The following is a 22,709-nucleotide window of genomic DNA, read 5'->3' on the forward strand; positions in this document are numbered from 1 at the left end:
GAATTCTTTTGGATTTCTATGTATTGTTATCACCTGATTATTTCATCCATAAGTTTTATTCCCGAGGCAGTTCGTCATCATGCATCTCTGCCCAGGCCGCAAACAGGTCCCCTACAGAGTTATTACGATCCCACATCCTCAAGATAATTTCATAAGCCTCTCCAAGAATGCTACAACTTTAACAGAGCACAGATATCCTTGATTTACTGTGAGTGAACAGATTAGAGATTGTGGCAGAGCAGCAGCCGAATGACATTTTAAATCAAAAAAAAAAAAAAAAAGAAGAAGAAAAAAAAGAAAAGAAAATGAAGGTTTGATGATTTATGCCATCCTGGAAGTGACAACTGAACCTTTGGCAAGAGAAATGAGCACATTTTGAGCGGCTCAGATTGTTCAAAACATATTGAAATGTATTTTCTCTCAGTTGGTGTAACAGGCTGTACTTCCCACCATCTGAGGAACATGATCCTGCATTTCATTTGTACAGCTCTGGCCAGCCGACTTATCCTAAAATGACATTGGTAGAGTTTTAAAGATCCTATTGGGAAGTGCTGTAAATCTGTCTATTTAGTAAAATCAGTAAATCTGCCTGAGGCAGGAAAATCTAGCCTGATAGTGGGTGGGCACTATGGGAGATACTGTGAATGTGTACGATACTGACATCAAATGTTGCTTATTTGAAATGTATGGTTATAGGCAGAGATGTCTTAGCACAGGATTTCTACTCACAAACCTATTGAAAATAGGAAAAACATCCATAAAATTCCTCTTTCACACATGCTACAGTCAGACTTAGAATTTCCAATATCAGGAAGCAGGGGTTTTATGTGGTGCAGCAGTTTGAGTGCTGTGGATGGTTTGGATCCAATTGGCTGCAGGTAATACATATTAAAAAAAATAATAAATTAATAATAACAGTAACAGTAATTACTTCGCTAAACCCAATCACTGTTCAATCATAGATTAGTAACTGAAATGCTACATGCCAAAACAGTGTGCATGGGGCTCTAAAAAGAGCAATACTTTGTGTATGAAGAGTCTGGAGAGTGATGCCTTTTTGTGTGTGTAGGATTTACAAAATCAAAAACACAATAGCAGGAATGTAGAGAACGGATTGGAAACTGCATGTCTGTCTGCTTGCTTTACTCTAAGTTGCAAACATTAGCATGTGCGGCTAACAAGCTTACTACCTACAGTGGTAACCTAGTGTTCCTTCCAAAGGCAAGGGGCATGCCATTACCTGTCTACATAACTGTGGTTCCAGTTGTGTTAGAAAAATACCTCCAGAAATACCAACCAGAGAAATACCTTCACAACTGGAATATCTGAGCCAAACTTGGATTGGATCTGAGTGCTCTGATACTTTCACATTAATATACAACCTGCTTCAAAACTGACACACATCTCCCTTTTATCCCTTGTTAAATCAGGAGGAGGAGGAGGAGGATAAGGGTTAAATAATAACTTCTACCACATTCTTCATTTTTACAGGTTTACAATCTGACATCCAAACACACATCTACTACATATTGCTGAGCTAGCTACCCACTGCTAATGAGTGTCACCGCAAATCACATTTGATTGGACTCATCCTGAGTGCAGGATGAGTCATGAAAAAACATTTTTTTTCGGTCAGAGAAAAGAGGGATTTATATTTATCTTTAACATGTAACAAAAGATAAATGGATAATTAACACAGGAACATTAGAAATGGTATGAATTTTCACGTGCTTTATTCACCAATTCTTTTCCACTGCACTGTGGCATTCTGCTTTTATTGATACACCAATTTTTCCAAGCACAAAACTTTTTGCGTAATTTCAAGGGGTGGATGGAAACACTCTCACGGAGCGTTAGCCACACTGAGGACATGACACCAAACATGACCAAAGGTGACACCAAATGAATCGTCTTTATGAAGATAACGGACTTATATCAGGTTCAATAAATCCATATCGATCTACAGTGGAACATCATGTTCTACACAGAGGAAATGAGATGACACACACCACACATAGATTGTGGAGATCCAGTTTTCAGAGGGGGAGAGCCACAACTCTGAGGAACTTGTCATTCAGCTGGAGTTGTTTACCCTCAACATTCTTAAAGTATGATTGGTTGGAAAAATCAAGGTTTGCCAGGAGACTGATGTGAGTTATGGGATGTCTCACCTTTTGAAGTCCTGCCTGCTGTCGTCAGTTCAGTTGTGCAGGCCTGAACCCTTAGTGTGCTTGTGTGCTTGTGTGTGTGTGTGTGTGTGAGTGTGTGTGTGAGTGTGTGTGTGTATGTGTGGACCCTTCTAGCCAATCCACTGCTGTTTTTCTCAGCTTCTTAATGGAAAGGACAGGTGCTTTATAGATGATAATGTTTTTACTGTGGAATCTTAATGTCTATCAGACATTTGATAGCCGTGTATAAGTGTATAAGTCGAGATAAAATAAGTCCCACTTAAATAATACTGCCATTTATGCATATATGCTTTAATTCATGAATGTTTGTTTTACCATGCCAGGCATTTTTTATGACTTGCAAAGAGCCAACATCACTTTCTTCCAAAATAAGATGACAACACCACCATGATTTTGCTTTGCATCCAACTCAAGCTAACAATATTAACATGTTGCTCCCTAGAAACTGTGTTTTGTTTCTTTAAAATTTTAATGAGTGGTGGAACATTTGGGAAATAAACTTGTGGGATAAGAAGGTTCATATTGATTTCATGTGATGTGGTTAGCTTAATTTAGCATAAAGACTGCGGGCAGGGGGAAGCAGCAGCTTCAAAAAGCTATCTCAAAATGACCAATTAGCATGTTATAGCTTGTTTGTCTAATATGTTCAAAAGGAAAATGTAAAAATCCTGTGATTTTACAGGAAGTTATTTACTAGAGCTTTTCCCAGTCAAACAATAGTTTGTGTTTATATATGTGCTAAGTATCTGAGTCTGGCCGTAGTGCCAGTTGCCAGATACTGTTGTCTTGGATAGACACGGTGTTACTGAACCTATCAGCCTCGCTGTGATGACCAGACTCTGGGATGCTCCACAGTCACTGGTGGTTGTTCTTCAAGAAATAGCTACAGCATGTAACTCTCTCTAAAACCACCAACTGTCACTTTTACGTTTCTTTTTCTGTAGATTTTAACAAAATTATATAATTACATAATAAAATAACGAAATTGACGTTGCTAAGTATTTTTAAACTTTGGGCAAAGCCAGGCGAACTGTATCAGCTTCTCCAGTCTTTAAGCTAAGCTAGGCTAACTACATCCTGACTCCAGCTCTCTAAAGCTCTCTTAATACAGAGGCAGAGTGATATCAGCTTTCTTATCCAACCCTTAGAAGTGATAATGTAATAGCTAGTTTGAGTGAAGTTGGTAGAGTTGCATGACAGAAGCCTAAACAAACTGTGAAGTTTCAAGATGATGCCTCTGAGGCACGAGGTTTCATTTGCAAGTCAAAATGGGATGTGTGATTTATATGGCATGTGAGTACTGGAAGTAATTTGTCACCCTGAACTACATTCAAAACACTGTAAAAAAACCAAAACAGTTAATTTGTGCACCTGGCTAAAACTAGTTGGAGAGTAAAGGAGTTGTCAAATCAAACCTTCATGACCACAAAAGTTGGATTTTAATAATGTAGTAATATTAAGCTAACCCAAAACTGCACCCTAATCATTTCATATTTTCTTCTGCAATGACAGCACCATGTCTCACATCATCCACTGAAACAGCAGTCGGGTTTAGAGAGGCACATATCATGAACCTGATGAACTGCGAGGAGAGGGGTGAGAAGAAAACCAGAGTGGGGTAAAGGGGGAGAGAGAGTGAGAGCGCAAATGGGACGTTTACAGTGCAACACTAATGCACACACACACAATTATGCACAAACACACAAATGCCGCCTATAAAGGTAAACCCTTGAGCTTAAATGTTCTCCTTTCTCCATCCTATAACAGGTTTCACTACGGGTTGCCTGGGAATTCATCCACTTCTGTTAAAGCAGACAGCTTCCTTGTAACTAGCTGTAATTGGCAGTTACACACACACACACACACACACACACATACACACACTCACACACAATTGGCAGCAAAGCCTTTAATAAATAACATCTGGGCTTGGTTGTCTACCTTTCCATTGAATAAAAGGTAAAAAAAGACCAGCAACACAACAACAACAACAACAACAGATCACTGACAAACCCCTCACTGTTGTTTCTTGGCACTTCAGCACCGGTCACAACCACTACCAGACCATGATGATTGGCCACATGGAGGGGGGATTTGCTTTTTAATCTCTGAAGAGCAGCGTCCCAGTGGACATGAGGGGGTAATTGTCAGGCAGAAGGAACAGACGGGTAAAGATAAGGAAGATGAGGAAGAAGAGTGTGAGATAGCCTGAAGGTATCATTTAAAAAAATAACCTTGCGTGAAAGAGAAGGAGGTACGGCCCTACAATCTGCGTGCGCTTTCTCCAAATTTGTGTTTGATATGTGCGCTGCCGGGCTGCCATTTGCGTCACGGCAGCAAAATTCATAGAACATTACATCTTCAGAGGGGCGATAAATTGTTTTATAATTTGATAGAAGTGCGTCTGACCAAATTGATAGCAGTTGCCATGAGAGAGCTTTGCACGCCAACCGTAAATTTGGCCAAATACGTCAATAAAAGAATGAAACACCTTGGACAAAGTGGGATACAGCAGTCAATTACACAGTCAAGTCTGAAGGCTGCATACCTTGTAAACAACTGCGTGTCCACATATCAACGCTTTTTTTTAATGTGGTTTATACGGGGAAAGTCAAGATTTTGGCTTCTCTCGACGTTTCCGCTTTCTTTCAACTTTCTTTTCCCTCTCACTTTTTCTTTATCTGTCGTTCCCCTCTCAACCGAGCTATGCGCAATTCACAATGACAACATTTTTAAGTGCTTCTGGAGGGTTCAAGCTGTCCATCAGTCGTTCGTCTCACGCAACCGATAAGCTTCTATTCCTGCAAATGTGTCAGTTCACACCGACATGCTCCAAAAGTTTCCTTCTTTTTTTTTTTTTTTCTTAGCGCGCTTAGTGAAGCACAACCCCCTCACACTGTGTCATTCACATTAGGCTGATTTTCCAGTTTGAACTTGTGAACCAAAACTGCAGCAATCCATCAAGGCCCACAGTGCCACTATGAACTTTTTTTTTTTTTTTTTTTTACTGGTTTTCTGCTGGTAAAAACTGTTTTTGTCTATTGATCCTGGTCTTTTTCTTATTAGACAGTGAGGATCATGGTGAGGACAGTTTGGCCAGCCGCTGTCCTTTCAGCACCAAAGGAGATGTGGTGATAAAAGGATGCCTAGTTCTTTGGATAGTGATGAAGTTAACAGAGGATGAAGTCATTATAATGCTTCACTTTTTTCTGTATAGATTAAACATATTTCTTTCTTTTCTTTTGACAACCCACTCCTCCTTCATTTTCTGTTAGTTGGGACAAGTCTCTGGACTCCGGGTCCTCCTGGACGATGAAAAGATGAAAGATGCTTCTCTGTTTGACCTGCATATATGTTGCATTGTTTCACAAGTAAAACAGCACAGATTTATCTGTTATATCTCCTTCCAAATGTCAGCGTTCTCACATTCACCATAGGTAAATTGGCATATTAAAAGGGGATGTGCGCCAATTTTACACATCAAAGTCGGTTTAAATGTCTCAGAGAGTGCAACTGCATATATGAAAAAAGTTGTATGAAGCCTTTTGCAGCTTTGCATCGTGGGTAAGGTAGGTGCCAGAGTTTGACAAAGAAGAATGTATGGAATAAAGAAGACAATAGAACTTTGGTTCTACTTCACTAACTTTGATACATTGATAAGATTCTAGCCTTTGAGGCTAATGTTAGCTAGCATACTATTGTTGACAGATATTAAAACTGACCCCCAGTTCCCATTGAAGAATAGACAAACACTTTGCGAGACGACCACAAAAAAACATTTTCTCATCCAGATTTGTTTAACCTTCTGCTATTGAAATATTTCTAACGTTGCACAATTTTGTTTACATCTGCTTCCCCGTGAGATCACGTGAGATCACATGAGATCACATGAGGTGGTGCATTTCCTCCTGATTGCTCCCTCTGGCACGATAATCTTAATAATATCCTGTAGAGTGTGCATGTTTAAAATTATAGAGAGGAACATCTGTGAAGTTTCTCCTTATGTGCGTGATGCAACCTAATTTCAAAATCTATTAGGATTTGAAAACTGCAGCTTTACCAGTTAGGTTCACGTATGCACTGGGACTCTGTTCTAAGTGACAACGAGGATGCATGTACAGCAGCTCCCCATTCTCACACACTACTGAAATACCTGGTTCATACTGCAGCACTAACATCAACAAAATGGCTTCAGTCCCCAAAAATCAAGCTGCTTCAGTCTGGATTAATGTTTAGGTTCAGAAGTGGTCGTGAGGATCATGGTGACCTTGACTGGACAACGCTAGACACTTCACTCTCCAACAGGCAGGGCTCCGTTGCTTTACTCCATTTATACTGTGGCAACTAACAGTCAAGGTAAATACAACGAAAGGCCTGATTTATCAGAGCACACAAGCACAGCGCTCTCTGCTGTTCGTTTGCATGTACTGTACTGCACTGTAAGAGGTGTTTTGCACAGGGCAACAGAGAAGGTTGTACCTGGTATGAACAAGAAGAACAACAAGTCCAGATGAGGAACGAGCAGCAAGCAGGGCTGGGGATGAATCAAAAAGTACTGAAATGTTATTGCTGAAGTGTTTTTTATTAATTGCATGACCACATGCCAGGGGGACTGATTTACCAGTGCAGCTTAGCCTCTGACATATAGAACATTTATCTTCCTCATGATGATGCCCAAAGAGGCCCATGATGTTTTCAGTAGAGGGTTTCAGCCAAAGTACCTTTTTATAACTGGCAGTTCAAAGCTGCTATTAGAAAAATATCTGATTGCTGAAAATTGCAATAGACACTATGAGTTTGGTGACAGCCGCCACCACACTTTAAATAAATGTTCTCTTTGTATCTTTGTATATGTAAGTTTTTTAGTGATAGAAGATTTTAAAAACATTAAATGTCTCCCATCTGCTGCCTGTCCCTGTTTGATCTCTGAAGGCCAACTCAGAGGAAAGTGTGAATCTGAATAACCTGACAATGTCAATGACCAGCAGAAGAAATAAATACAAGAAAAGGTGTGTATGTGCATATGTGTCTTTGTAAGTATTAGGTCATTCCTTCATGCCCAGCAGACAAAGTGAGACCCTGGCGGGAAAGCATTCCTCAAAGATGAGATGCTGTTTCTTTCACCTCAGAGAGAAATTGAGCTCCGACAGAGGAGACTCCAAATACATTTTCTACAGAAACACAAATAATCAAAAGGACACAGTTAAGGATCATTTGGAAAGTTCTTGAATATTAAATTGCAGGTATGAAAAAGCAGCATGACGTCATGCTCATTCATGTATAGTGGTTTAGCCGTGACTTTTATTAATCATCAACTGAACCTTTACGTCTTTTACTCTGTAGTTCAGCATAGAGAGCTATGGGGACGATGTGTTTCTAGTAGGCCGACCCAGAGGTTAGCATCACCCTGGTTCCCTCCACAAAAAAGCCAAAGGGATTTTTCTAGTGGCTTTTGGGCTTTTGCAGAAAATAAGCTCTGTGACAAACAAAAGTTTATGATACATGTTTTGTTCAGCAAGATAATCTTCACAAATGAAAACCACTTTTATCAATTTTGAATCGTAAATATAATCGTCAGTAAAAAGCTAATGTTTATACGGTCATAGTCTCTCATTTAGCCACATGTTAGCGACCGCCTTTTATAAGACACGTAGAAGCTTAAAACAAACACGAGTGGGCTAAAATACTGACCTATTTTATGTTGTAGAATAAAACATTAAAATGTCTTTATGGATTTGTCTGAGGTAAGAAGCACCAGGTGGTGTGAGAATACTCAGTAGTCTCCAGGTACATTAAATGATATATTGATTTTTACCCACGAGTACAAAAGGATCGCGTCCAGCGACACCTGTTGCAGAGAGCAAAGCTCTGACTCGCATCTGTTTATATGTTGAACAGGACTTCAGAGCCCAGCCTTCTTGGAATCCGTTGCTTGGGTTCTGGAGAGAGCTTCAGCTTGAGACTTCATAAAGATCACTGCTCATGTTGGCAAAGAAGGAGAAGCCTGGAGTGACTTGGATATTAAAATCAAGTGGTATTTTGTTATTGAACTGCACTATCATGGGCTAACCAACACCATGTTTCATAAGTGCACGTGGCAGTAGAACGCCAGGCCAAAGATTGATGATGAACTTTGCAGTCATAACATTAGATCTGAAGCATGTATCTTGAATAAAGAGAAATGCAGAGCAGTCAGCTGATGACCAGCTGTGGTAAGTTGGATCAGATTATCAGGGAACCTGTTGGACTCGATAAACGTTAACAGTGAGGAGGGTCAGCACCTCCAAGTCTGGGGCCTGGTATGATGGTGGACTGAAATGACTGAGTTGCTGCTCCATCCGAATGTTTTCCAGTGTTGGGGTCATAACCACAGATGAAGGTTAAATACTGGCAGATGATTGACTAGCGGACTGTTTCAGTTCCGTCGATGTTGTATCAAGGTGATTCTGAAAGTGCTACGTCTTTCCCTTCACAATCACAACCGGTTTGTGGCTGAAGAAATAAGACTGTGGACACTGTTTCCTTTGCAGAGTCTTTGGGCTCACCTTTAGAGACAAGATCAGAAGCGTAGAGTACTGCTGCACATATGCATTGAAAGGAGCCGACTGGTTCAGGCTTCTAATTAAGAAGCCTCATATAGACTTTCCTGTGGAAGTATTCTGGGTGCATCCAACTAGGAGGAGACCCGGGGGTAAACCCAGAACATTCTCTGGGTTTAAATATCTTGTCCAGCCTGTGAATGCCTCAGGAGCCAGAATATGTGTAGTTACAGGAGCCTCTGTGCTGCTGCTTTCTGCAGAGCCCAGACCCAGAAAATTAGAGGAAAGTGGTTGGATGGGTGGTGGGGTTAAAATATCACCTATGAATGTAAAATTACACTTCACATGTTTACGAAAAGGGCGTTTACTTTACATCCAGCTACAGAGGAATGAAGGCGACCGACTCCTGATTGCTCAAGATGACATAGTGTTGTGCTGACTGGAGTAAAGAGAAAGCAGGTGGGAAGGGTCAAGCAGGAAGTGACTCAGAGGAAGTGACTGGTGCGAAGAGGAAGCTCAGCCCCGGTTTAGGTTTGAGGTGATACACACCTTTCAGTCAACCCTGGTGTCTGTGTGTAGGTATGTGTGTGTGTGTGTGCGATGTAGATAGGTGAGTAATGTGTTTATTGATTGGATTCCATGTTCCACTGACCCTTGAGCAAACCTTGCCCTCGCTGGGTGATCAAAGCTGTTACATCATTGTATTGCTCACAGCTCAGGGGATGTTTGTTTTCACAGCGAGACTGGTCCAGCCGAGCGGTGCCCTGACTTAAAGCAGACTTCCTATTCGTGAAGCTTCCACACATCTGCTGGGGACCGTGCTTATGCGTGTGTGTGTGTGTGTGTGTGCGCTTACACTATGATCTCACCTTGTGTGCCTGAAGCTTGTTAAGGGAGAGATTACTGCACAAACAAGCTGTTGTCAGCTGCAGATCTAACCGGGTCTTGGATGCTATAATCCTCAGCTGTATGGACTGTATGTTGAATTATCTAACATTACATAACCACAAACTAAGAGAGGATACGACCGCTGCAACCGTGCAGCTGTCAGTGAATGTATGCTGTTTATAAACAACAAAGCTTTAAGGATGTTGTGTAGACAACAGGGGATATTCCGACATCTGTTTCTGATGAGCCTTCAGAGAAAGTAAAGGGCAGATATTTCGTTTTTTTTTTTTTTCGTTTTTTTTTTTTAGTATTTTTTTGGTTCTTCCACAGATGATCAGTAGAGTCTGTTCAGATCTTTTCCCGTAAGTGTATGCTCTGTTTTCACTGTCCTTCTGGAATTTATCATGCAAGTCATTTGGGGATAAAATTCGGGGAAGAAATAATATGTCAGATATTGAAGCAGCGTCACACAGTTTCCGATGGCAGTGGTACCAGTATGAAAACAAACGATCCATACTGGGTTAACATGCAAATCCTTGTGTGAACAATTGGTTAATAAAGGTTGAGAAGATTCATTCGATATTCTTACACATAAATTTAACTTTGCTTTTCCCATTTTTAAATAGTTAAAATGTAAGAGCAAAACAGAAACTAACATGATTTTACAACAATCTCTGTTTTGAAAACTGGGGAAAAAATCCCTGAAATATGGAAGATTCATTTGACTTAGGAAGGATAATAATGTTCATTTACTTTATACATTATCAAAATCCTGAGCCTCACTACAATCAGCAGAAGCACAGTAAGCTGGGAGGACATCTGAAGTATCTCCCAGTGACATAGTGCTGTACATTGAAAATCATAGAGAACAAGTCAATGCATTCTCATTGATGAATTTCTCTTGTCACTTATCCAGGATGGGAATTCCATTTGAACTATATCACTACATATGCAGTTCCATCCATTCCTGCTTAAGTATCATTAATAATAGTGCAAACTAACTGCAATACATCCATCAGGTATAATCCTGAAAAACATAATGTCATGAATACTGTCTGCCTGGAGCTTGGAGCTTCACCTTTCAATGAAAAACTACCTTAATGGCTTCAGGGCTTCTTCCAAGCACTATATATTAGTGGCGTGCAGTGACTTTTACAGATAGGCAACCAGCGCCATTGAACTCAACCCCCTCTCCGCACCAAACACACACACACACACACACACACACACACACACACACACACACACACACACACACACCGATATCTCAGGCACAACTCAGCTGTTTACTACACCAATGAGAAAAATGAACCAGACTAACACGTACATTTTCATGACAGTACCAGGAGCAAATTAAACCCGGGGCCTGTCCCGTCTCATGATTTTGTGCTGTCTGTCTTTCCTGAGCTGAAAGTCTCTCTCCTGCATCTTGCTGCTCTCTGCCTGGACATCTCCACCTTTCTGCACTCCTTCCTGGCAGAATCAATACGCCGCCTCTAACGTCTCAAACTTACTGCACATCTCACACAGAGAAAGCTGCACCTTGATTTACACAAGGGAAAAGATATTAGTATGAAAACTAAAAAGCAGAACACAATTAAAAGGCTTGGGTATTAAGTTACATCGTTTATTGTAAATTGCAAATTGAATAAATTTTTCTGTGACAGCTTTCCTTGCAAGAGGAATTAAAAGATGCTCTACAATAAACATTAACTCCTCGTCATGTGACCACGTGACCAAGGTGGTCGCTCGTTTACTTGCTACTGCTGCCTCTTAACACTTAGGAAGAAAAGACCATTGAAGCAATTTCAGTATTGTTCTGACTGATGTCTGTCTTTAGCCTCACCTGGTCCAGCACTGCTTGCCTTGCTTGTCCTGATGGCACACCACTTCTCAAGTATATTTTCTACAAATACAGTTGACTGGAAATATGCTGACTGTACTCTGACTCTATACTCTGTAGATTTTTCATCCACTGCGGTTTGACCCATGCCTTGATGCCTTTTGGAAAAAAGAAAATCTATAGAAGAAGATAAAAAGAGAGAGAGCGGAGGAAATGAAAAGAAGAAAAATGAGAGAAAGAAGGAACATGTGGTTAAAAGAAAAAGAGAGAGGAGGTCATAGTAGGTGCAAACCTGAAGAAAAAAAAGCACAGGAGAGGAGGCAAGGATAAGACAAAGATTTAAAGAGAGAAGATAAGAATTCGAGGGGAGAAAAGCAAACAGGGGATGAGAAGAAAGATGAGGGAGTGGTGAAGAAAAAGCAACAAGAGGAGAGGAGAGGCAGCCAAGGGCAGATCTGTGGAGACTGATTTCTCTGAGATGACAGAAGAATGACAGCTGAAATCAAAACCACACCATACGGCCAGCTTTCCAGATCTTTCCATCGTTTTCTACCCTGTTCCTGTCTTTTTGTTTCCTTTTCTCTTTCCCTCACTCCTCTTCTTCACTTGGTGGTCTTTTTCCTCCCCTTCTTCCTCCTCCTCCCCTCCTCCTCCTCCTCCTCCTCTCATGACTCAACAGAACTTCCATGTCCAGCCACCTTTGCCAGTCTGTTCACATTGGGTTGTGTTCTCCAGCGTAATTAATCATCTGAGACAGACAAAGTCAGCTCTCACTGCACCTGCATTACAGGGCATTCAGAAAGTATTCAGACCCCTTCACTTTTTCACATTTTGTCATGCTGCAGCCTTGAATTATTTTTCTTTCCCTCACAGAGAAAACTTTAAAACTGAATTTTAGAAATTTTTGCAAAGTTAGAAAAAAAAAGGAAAAACTTTGCTCCGATCAGCTTTCCCTCAACCCGGACCAGTCTCCTTGTCCCTCCTGCTGAACCCCCCCCCCCCACAGCATGATGCCGCCACCACCATGCTCCACCGTTAGGATTGGTATTGGGCAGGTGATGAGCGATGCCTGGTTTCCTCCTGACATGACGCTTAGAACTGAGGCCATCTCCACACCTCTCTTTCCAAGGCCCTTCTCCCTCAGATGCTCAGTGTGGCTGGGCGGCCAGCTCTGAGTAGAGTCCTGGTTGTTCCAAACTTCTTCCATGTAAGTATGATGGAGGTCACTGTGCTCTTGGGAACCTTCAATGCAGCAGAGTTTTTTTTTCTTCTAGCCTTCCCCAGATCGACACAATCATGTCTGTGTGTGTGTCTTTCTGAATCATGTCCAGTCATTGGAACTGACCACAGGTGGACTCAAAGCAAAGAGAAAATGGAGACACCTGTGTCATAGCAAAGGGTCCGAGGTTCTGTTTTCACTTTGTCATCACGGGATACTGAGTGTGGATTGATGAGGGATAAAACGAATTTAAACGATTTTAGCATTAAGGCTGCAACATAACAAAACTCGACACAGGTGAGGGGGTCTGAACACTTTCTGAATGCAATGTATGTGTATGTTTTTTTTTTCTTCTTTTATAGCAGCTCAGCCACACCAACCAGAGCTGGATAACTTTCACTCAGTGTAATTAGAGCAGTGGCGGGCAATTTCACACATCGGAGAGTCTGAAAAGCAGCGAGAGAGAGAGAGAGCTGTTAAAAGTTTTGACAATTTCAACACTCAGAAGTTATGGAATGTGATCTCAGTAAACTGTGTAATCCCCTGACCTACACGTTATCTTCTTGGTGTGCGGTGGGTGTTCTGAAGGTGAAGGGGTTCAAATGTAACTTGCTTCTTGCTCTTTAGAGCCGTTTTCTTGTGTGAACAATGTTCAGAGAATCAGTTCTGGACACACAACATGAGATCGTCCATGTCAGACATGTTCTCACCTACTGGAAATACTGGTTTAGATGAAGGGTGGCGCCTGGGTAGAGAGGACAGGATGCAGGATAGAAACGCCATCGACGCGCCAACTCGTTTGCTGTGAATTCAGCGGATAATGACCGGCTCTATTCACACATGGGCTCGATCGGACATTACACGGACTTTGTACTTGGGAGCTGGCAGTGTAAAGTCCGTTTAATGTCTGCTTCAACTGAGTTGGACACATACAGCTCCTCCGGGCATTGTCTAGATAAGTTCAGGGTTACAGTGTGTGTGTGAAAGCACTACAGGACAATTCTCTGTGCTTTGTTCTTAAGGTTTAACGCATGCTTTTCAGTGGGTGGAAATGTTTACATAGTCCAAAGCAAAACTTTTTTTTCCCACAAAGTCTATGTGTCTATATCAGAGAGGATTTATTCTTTTCTCTTGCAGCTGTACTCTGTTATTTCAGGTACTGAAGTGGAATCAATGGTATGTACCAGTGCGAAAACAAATGGTTTATACTGGGTTAACATGCACATCCTTGGGTTTTCTTGAATTGCTTTACTTTAATATGTTGTTATGTTTCCAAAATCCCTGTTCTCTTATGGCCTAAAAAATAAATGATGTCTAAGACTCGATAAAGCATAAATGTCTATATCTTTATACTGTAGGTTACACTTGTTGAGGACCAAAGCAACATAAATTTAAACTTATATAAACTAGTGGTTTTGCCATTTTATGATATGGCAGTTAGACCGTGAAGTCCTCTTTTAAAAGTAGTGATTGTTATGTCCCGTTAGAGACTCTCTGATGTTCTTGAATACCTAGTTTCTACCTGCACTGAAACTAACAGCACAACATCAAATACCTCTGCATGGTCACAGAGTCAAAACAGCTGCTCTGCACCTTCAACAGTCCTGAGCTGATGCGGAGCTCTAACTTGCAGTGCATGGAGGACTTGACTGATCGCCAGCATCAGTGTGCTGCCCCAGAAAGGTTCATCATCATTGGACCAGATGCTAATCTCTTTTGTTGCCGGGGAGAAAACACCAAAGTATTTAGTAAAAGGATGTTAACTTTTGAGTGTTAGCTAGCTTAGAGAATATACCAATAATTTCCCCACATGGAAACACATGGGTACCTTATCTTAGAGTGGCTCTAGCTGATATTCAGGTTGGTTTTTATAAATTAAAGTTTGGGGACATTTACTTTCTAAATCCTACAGATGAAGATGCAAAATTTATTATCACAAATGAGGTTCAGAAACCTCAACATCAGAGAATTTCACTGATTAAAACCTCAAAGTGCACATTGTAGATAAAATACTCTCAGACTGCTCTTGACTAGAGTTGTGTCTGTGCAGCGTCGCACATCTCTTGTGGTGGAGAATGGACACAATGGGGCAACAAACGAGTGAGTAAAGTCTGATAAACTCATCCTCTGCTTGAGTTCTGCAGTGATGGATTATACCTCCCAGGCAAGTGGTGTATCTGTGAGTTTGTTTTGAGGCACATAATGAAGAGACTGGGATCTCTTTTTCCGATGTGAACCATCATAATATCCACAATATGCCATCCTGTAAGGGCTGAAGAAATCATCCATGTGTGGAGCTGAAGGAGCTGAGGGGTAGTAAAGACATTTCCCTGTGTAAGAAAGTAATCTCCATTAGTTTAATGAGGATGGCTGAAGTGTATGACACCATGGAAAGGAGCAATGTCTTATTTAGACATTGCAACAGAATCTGTAAACTGGAAAAGCTCAGCATGACAGTAACAATCCAGTCAAGAGTGGAATATTCCTGTGCCACAGTTTCTGTGTTTCTTGCCAAGTACCGATGCTGATTTCCACAAAAACATTTCCATAAGTTCCATGGTAGTTACTGTATCTTGTTAGATACAGGACCATATGTTGTAAGACTGTTTATCTGATCTGAATATTTGTCGCTATCTCTTCTATATCTCTGTATCAACCGCTGACTGATAACAACAGCAGGTTATTGTAGCAGTAATGTCTTCATCTTGCAGCGGTTCCTGTTGCGTCAAAAAGAAATTATGTCTGTTTCAATACGTCTGATCATGATTAACTCTTTCCAACAACTGTAAACTTTGATCTTGAACCAAAGTGCTACTCTGAAGCCGAAAAGACTGACTGTGTGGCGCGATAAGAAGTTTGTTTGAACTTTAAGTCCAAGTAAACATTATATCAAAGCACTGCAGCCCCAAAAATCTTCTCTCAACCACAGAAAGTCGTGGTGGATACTCGAGCAGCCGCCGCCTTCATCTTCTGTGTTTATCGCTCTGACAGCGTAGATTAGGGGATGGGACAAACATTTGTTTTGTAAGGCTGTGGAACACAGTGGTAATGGTGAGCTGACATACGCCATTTGTTCAAAGGGCGCAGGAAGGAATTATGTTCCAAAATTCCAAAACAGAAACTGAAAGGTCATATTTGCCATTAAAGTGATATTTCATTGTTCCTTGTCAAAATGCTCCCCTGCACTAAAGTTTCAGCTGTGCTCCTGCAGTCACTACACATTAGCACTGACTCTGCACTTTCCATTGACAGTAACGCTGGATTCCCACCCTGGCAAAATGGAAAAATAAACCAAAAGACCCAGGATTTATGTGGCAATTGCTTTTGAAATATAAGAATGTGAACCACTACAGCAGGGTATCAGCTGATATGATGAGCCTGTGGGTTGGCATTTCCTTAAAAGCTGATCTGTGAATCTTCTGTGTCAAAATGAAGTTTCAAGATGATATTGATGCTGTGTGTACATGATGTGTTAATTCAACTTAATTAAGCAATTAAGCATTGTTCATCGGCACGACGGTATAACCAAACTTTGAAGCTGATGTTTAACGAGCCGCACGTCGACACCAAATATGTTTCAAAGATACGACGAAGCAGAAAAGAGAAAATGCCCTGTGATCATGGCTCATCGTGGTTATATTCTTCACTAACATATATAAATAAAATATACCGTAGTATTGCAATATGTGCTTGTAATACAAAAGGGGGAAGAAAGACACTTGAGTTCAAGCAGGAGGCGACTGCTGATTTCACACCTTCCTTACAGAGATGTGAAGTGAGTCTGCAGCTGAAGCTTCCAAACACTGACTTACATAAACAAATGGTACAACTTCCTTTGTAGAAAATAAAATCCCTCGCAGCTAAAATGAACCTAACTGCTTAACCTATAGCTCATACTCACTATAATAGCAGTAATAAAGAAAGTGCTCTCCTTCTCTCTGGTGAATCTGCTGCATTGATTAATGATACTCACTGTTTGGACTAATACAGTTTATTCTCTCATTAAAGCTACAACAAACTCTGGTACTCACAGGGAACTGCAACAGTCTCCATTATGGATTGGGTCATTACTGCTAAAATAAACTGCCCCTGTTTTGCCAGCTTCTACTAATATAGGTCCAGCCAAATAAGCTGGACTCTCTGTTATGGATGACAGAGCTGCACACACTCCTGCTGCTGCTGCTGCTGCTGCTGCCGTGGCTTCAGCTATGAGTTTCTCCTTTTAGTGAGAGCACGAGAGAAAACATACCTTAACAAGTGCATGTCTTAATCCATATGGATTAAACAGTGAAAACATAAAGCCTTCTCATAACACTTCAGTGAAAGAGAAGCTGCTTGAAAAAGTAAAGTTTTCAAGACTTTTGTGTTAATTCTAAGATAATGTGTTGCTGCTGTGAGAATAAAAACATTTCAATAAACATCATACGCTAATTTGTCATTACCAGTATGACTCCTTTTCTGCAACACTGGAAGCAATTACAATGGTCCATAAGATAAACATGTATAAATATAATTGGCACAGCTGATTATTTTATAAAAATCAATATGTAGGAATTCAGCCCCAGGAATTCAATCCACAAAATAAATGCTACAAATAAATACTCCAAAACTTGATTATTATTACTGGTGTACGCCATCTTGTGGAGGCCTTAAAAACTACAAGTGAAAGAGGCATCTAGCAAACAGAGTGATGTTTAAACCTGAGCGAAGGACGGACCTTCAGAAGGAAACAGGATCTCTGTGCGACCAGTGCTTGAAAAGCTGTGACTTCTTTCAGGTTTAAATGTCCTTATTGAAAGTTTTTTGCAGTGGAACTTTTCCCAAACTCTAGAGGAAACTTCTATGATAAAAAAAAAGTGGAAATTCATGAAAGCCTTTTTCTGTGACAACAGTACAGGGGGGTTGATGCCAAGCAGAAGCCCCTTAGTGTATACTGTACAGCCACAGCTCGATGAAATCCCTTCTTTTTCACCTCTGGAGCAGGATTCCTTCCAGGTGGTTGACTAGATAAAAACAAATTAGGCTTTTTTTGGCCACATGGTGCTGACAAATTGGCAGGTTTGAGCCAGCATAAATAATGAACACTGGCCAACAGCTGCCCATACAAACTGAGGCCAGCTGACTTACTCATTACCCCTCTCAAAGTGGTACACATCCAAAACATCAACAGTGCCTCTTGCTGGATTAGTAACTGTTGGAAAGACAGGGAGTAAACTATGTTTTGGGAGTTTCTGGAAAAAAAGAACTGAACTGGCATCACTCGTTGCCTGGCAACGCTAACCTGTTTCACAATTTTCCACCTATCGGATCTTGTATGTCATCAATAGCAGAACTTTTGATGTGGGTTGAGTTCTGGGCAGACGTACCTGTCTCAACTTTGGAGTGGTCAGTCCTCTCTGTCACCTTCTCCTGGCTGATGAGGTAATCGACAATCCGGACACCGATTGGTGGCTCAGTGTGGTTCCACTCCATGATGACCAATGAGCTGCTGGGCTCGTAGGTGTAAGACAGCTTCAGCCTGGCAACAGAGTGACAGAGATGTAAAACCGCGCCGCTGAGTGAAAGATATTGTCAGCAAACTGGTCTCATTACTGTAACTGACGGCTAACATCATGTTCTGCTAAACTGTAGAAAGAAATGTTTTCTACGATGTCACACACACTTCTGTCAACAGGAAATCCAGTCATTTATCCCCTTATGTTGTGTCTGACTTGATTTACTCTGGAGTGATCAGCTGCACATACTTGGCTGTGGGACCCACAGGTTTTAATGTCAACTAATCAACACAGGAGCTAATTCCATTGATTAGCACACCCCAGCTGGACAGGAGAAGTAAATCAGTGACTGCTGTATTCATGGACTAAACATGATCCCACCTCCAACCCCTTTGTGGTCAGTTTGCATCACTTTGTAGTTGTTTGTGTCTATTTGTGGTTGTTTTGTGTCTCCTTCTATTTGTTTGTGTCTCTGCGTGGTCATTTCGCCTGCCTTTGTGGTTGTTTTGCATCGTTTAAATGAGCTTTGAGACTTTCCAGCAAGAAATAACAACAGTCTCTTTAAACAGAGACTCTGGTCCAGTGGCCCCTGACCCTCGGGCATCTGGACCTGTGCCTGTTAGGTCTGTTCACTCATCCATTCATGACTGTTATATTTGGCTGCAATAAAATGCGGCGTACACGTGCATCTTGACGGCACATTACTCAAGACCACTGCAGCAGGAGACAGAGTTCTGCCAGTAAAATGATAGATGGTATTTACCACAACCCATCTGAGAGTAATGTGTGTAGGAGAAAAGTAATTTTCATTCTTAGTTACTGACATTGGTTGGGGAAGTGGGGCACAGGTGGGCAGCCCATCTGTGCCAAAGGCACTGGAATCACACCGACACCAGTCATCGATAACATCGCCCTTCCCCGAACACCACAGCATGCTCATCATGGCCTCCTGAAGAGCCTGAGAAGGGAGAGAGAGAGGGAGAGAGAGAGAAGACAGACAAAACCTCAATTCAAAGCACGTCTAATTGGAACATGCAATATTCCCATATGAACAGTAACTCTCCAAATGTATTCTCACGTCATGAAATGTGGATTTTAGAATTATTTTCTTCTATTCATTTGATAGTAAGTAATAAGTAATAATATCAAATTATTTCTGGGCATTTGCTATCACTAACTTTCATTAAAAAAACATTTTTAATGTTGACAGATATGTTTAAACTTGAGAGCTGATGTTTCAAAGAATAACATACATACCTACTTCAAGCCTTCCACATCATTAAAGATAAATTCCCAGACTGAAATAAAATGTCTGGCTCTACCTTGTCCAGCTGTGTCTGAAATCTCTACACTCCATCATAATATATGAATCATAAAATACAATATGCTGAATAAACCTCATTGTTAAGTAAACAGTCAACCTGCAATGAATACGTTAGCTACCGATGCTAGAGCACTGTCACAGCACACTGACCCTAAACTTCTTCTGACTGAAGATATTTATTGAAACCATGAGCTGTTTTATTTACAATGACATGTGCCCATACAGACACACTGTTCAGATGGATGACACTTTAGTCATCCGTACATGTATGTCTAGGTAATATGTATACTTTTATACTGCATTATTGGAACAACTTTAGTTTCATTTTGTGCAACTAGAATTACGCAAAAAATAAAATAAAATAAAGCCTATTGAAGCATAATGCAGCATCTCTGATTAATTCATGTGACATACTGTATACTGTTAAGATTTTACAATCTTTGCAATAAAGATGTGCCCCGCTGTTTGCTGTTATGAAATATTTGTTTATGCTAAATAAGTGAATAAAATCTATTTTAAAGACAACAGTGACCCATTTGTTAGAGTCAGTCAGTGTTCTGGTACCAGAGTTGATCCTCAGATTTATATCAAGTGTTTAAGTTACTCAGAACAGAGAAATGTACGTTTTCAACTGTAAAAAAAGTAAGAGTTCAATAAAAATCGACATTAAATCAGACAGTATCAAATAGTGATGGATTATTTGTATTGTTTTGTATCAGGTTGTTGACCATGTATGTCGACACTGTGCATTTTGATCTGAGATAGAAGATATCATAATTATATGTCATAGTGATACAAGTATGCGTGAGCGAAGTCATTCAAAATGCTGCCTGTGTATCGTTTTACACAAGTAGATGCACAGTGAAGCTGTAGCAACCTGCAAACAGCTGCAGTCAATAACAGCGGCTGTATTGGTCTGCCTGAGCTTCACAATGAAAGCCTGTCACCCCGGGAGAGTGGACAGCATTATACCAAACCTTTCTTCTGCAGGACTAGAAGCAGTGACGACATACAGTATAGATGAAGTCAAATAAGTCACAGCATAGTACGGCAGATTATGGCACAGCATGCTGCCGGCAGAGTGAGGTATGATTCTCTAAAAGGAAAAGTCTTCTCTGTAAAATCCTGTTTCTGTAATCTGTTTCATAATGAGGCCATGAAGTTTTCAGGCCTGATGGATTCCCCACACACTGTACAGTCACAAACACATGGTGCATTTCATAGCAGGATGCCAGTTAATAGACTGACTGTAGTTAAATGATCACACACCCATACTCAGGTCTGGATTCAGTTTTTGCATTGTTTGCTGCTGTCCTCACACATTAAGAGAGCTTAGATGAGAAAATGGTGGAAAAGTTTACTTTCTCCAGATCAAAGAAAACTTTGATTTTACTGAACAAAGCATGACAAGGACTCTGGACAATAACTGCTTCCTTTAATCATACACAGGGAAGGTAAGTGAGATAATCCAATTCAGGAGGATGAGAAAAGATGTAGCCACCAATTTTGAGGGTGTAACGGAAAAATTATATAATGTGTGCAAGAGGACTGTTTTTCAGACATTAGACTGTCCTAGCTGTTTATAGTATGTATATTAAGGATAAAGACAAAAAAAACACTGTACACACCTGGTATGTCTCATTGTTGGACACTAATTCATAGATGGGTGCAGCCTTGGTAATCTGCAGCAGGACAGGCTCAGACTGCTGCCGTCCTTGTGCGGCCCTCGGGCTCATGTGGCAGAGGTGGCAGGAGCGTGGGCACTGGCCCTGGCTGGTACAGTCCATACGGACACCGGCCGCCATACGTTTCGCACCCGTGTCCAGCAGACTGGCAATATATGCAGGATAGGTAAGCGTCCTGGGCTCCTTGTCACGCTCTTCTGACTCCTCTGAAGGAGAGTTTCCTGCATGGACAGATGGAAGGGAACTGGTTAACTGATGACCTGCCACTTGACTGGTTAAAATATAAAAGGCACTTGTTTTTAAAAACAATCATAAAAATGTTCCAATGCACTTTACACAGTTTACACAGCACCGATGCAATAAAAGGTATTAAAGCAAGGCAATATTAATAGAATTAAACTATGAAAAACAAAATAACAAGTCTTATTACCAATAATGACATACATTCAGACCCCTTCTCTTTTTTCACACTTTGCTATATTGCAAACAAGCCGAAATAAAGTTGATCACTGTTTTACCTTAGTAAATATTTTGGACTGTTATTTTACTCAATAGTATTCTCAGTAACCTACCTACAATTGTGGCACAATGGAAGCCAACAATCTTTCTGTTGAAAAAGTGGAGGGGTCTGAATTCTTCCCGAATGCACTGTATATACTAGACACTGTAGATGGTGAGGTCACATGTTCCTAGTAATGAGATAAGGGAGCAAAGGAGTGCTGAACTGAGAGAATATTTCTTGGCAAAAACATCGCAAAACTACAAAGTCTTAATAGGTTCCCAGATTCCCACATCTCCCTTCTTTTAACTTTTCTACATCACAAGCAGAATACATGAGCGGGAGTGTAAATATTTGGGCCACATCTACAGCTACAAAGAGCTTTTCTCTCTAGCAAATAAGGTGAACTGCTGAGATCTCTACTGAACAATGAAACATTGGATTGCTGTACTATTGCTGTTATTGCTGCAGTTACAGAGTGCTGCAGGAATGAGTCATAAAACCTAGAAATATTTTTGCACTTTCGGCTCACTCGCCCTGAAGTCAATGGGTTTTGAATGGGTTTTTGGTTAGAGGCCTGAAATAAGATAAAACAAGCCCAAGACATCATTCTACGACACAAAATATGTCAGTAAATACCCTACAGAGGTGGGAGTGCTAGGGAGGCAATTTTACTTTTGCTCTTGTTAAGCAGAACAGAAATGTTGTCCCATGCTGTTTAACTTTCATTGATCATGTCATTTTAAAGAAAGACAAAGCTATGTGTCATTTGCACAGCAGTGGAAGGCTGAAGATGACTTTGAAAAGAAAATAGGACCTAGGATGGAACCTTGTGGGACACCATTGAAGAGATTTGACCGTAAGAAAGATGCACCGGAAAGATTCTATTGCCAAAAAAGGGGAAAAATTAACTTTGTGTTTAAGACAGAATATGATATATGGCCAAAATCAGTAAGGGAAGTCCTAAACTTGACTGTGATATTCTGAAAGGATGTAATAACAAAGCTAAACATGTAAAAACAAGAAGG

At 40.7% G+C, this 22,709-nt stretch overlaps 1 protein-coding gene across 1 annotated transcript in view; it reads right to left on the reverse strand.

The window, feature by feature from the left end:
- Positions 1-22,709, reverse strand: part of astn1 (astrotactin 1) — a 376,673-nt gene that overhangs the window by 28,028 nt on the left and 325,936 nt on the right. The window contains exons 19-21 of the mRNA XM_022748096.1: positions 21,126-21,403; positions 18,998-19,131; positions 18,045-18,196 (exon numbers count right to left, since the gene is read on the reverse strand). Coding sequence (XP_022603817.1) covers positions 18,045-18,196; positions 18,998-19,131; positions 21,126-21,403 — 564 coding nt within the window. The remainder of the gene's footprint in view (positions 1-18,044; positions 18,197-18,997; positions 19,132-21,125; positions 21,404-22,709) is intronic.

This window comes from Seriola dumerili, unplaced genomic scaffold (genome assembly GCF_002260705.1).
Source record: "Seriola dumerili isolate Sdu_G_001 unplaced genomic scaffold, Sdu_1.0 BDQW01000116.1, whole genome shotgun sequence".
NCBI classification, from domain to species: domain Eukaryota; kingdom Metazoa; phylum Chordata; class Actinopteri; order Carangiformes; family Carangidae; genus Seriola; species Seriola dumerili.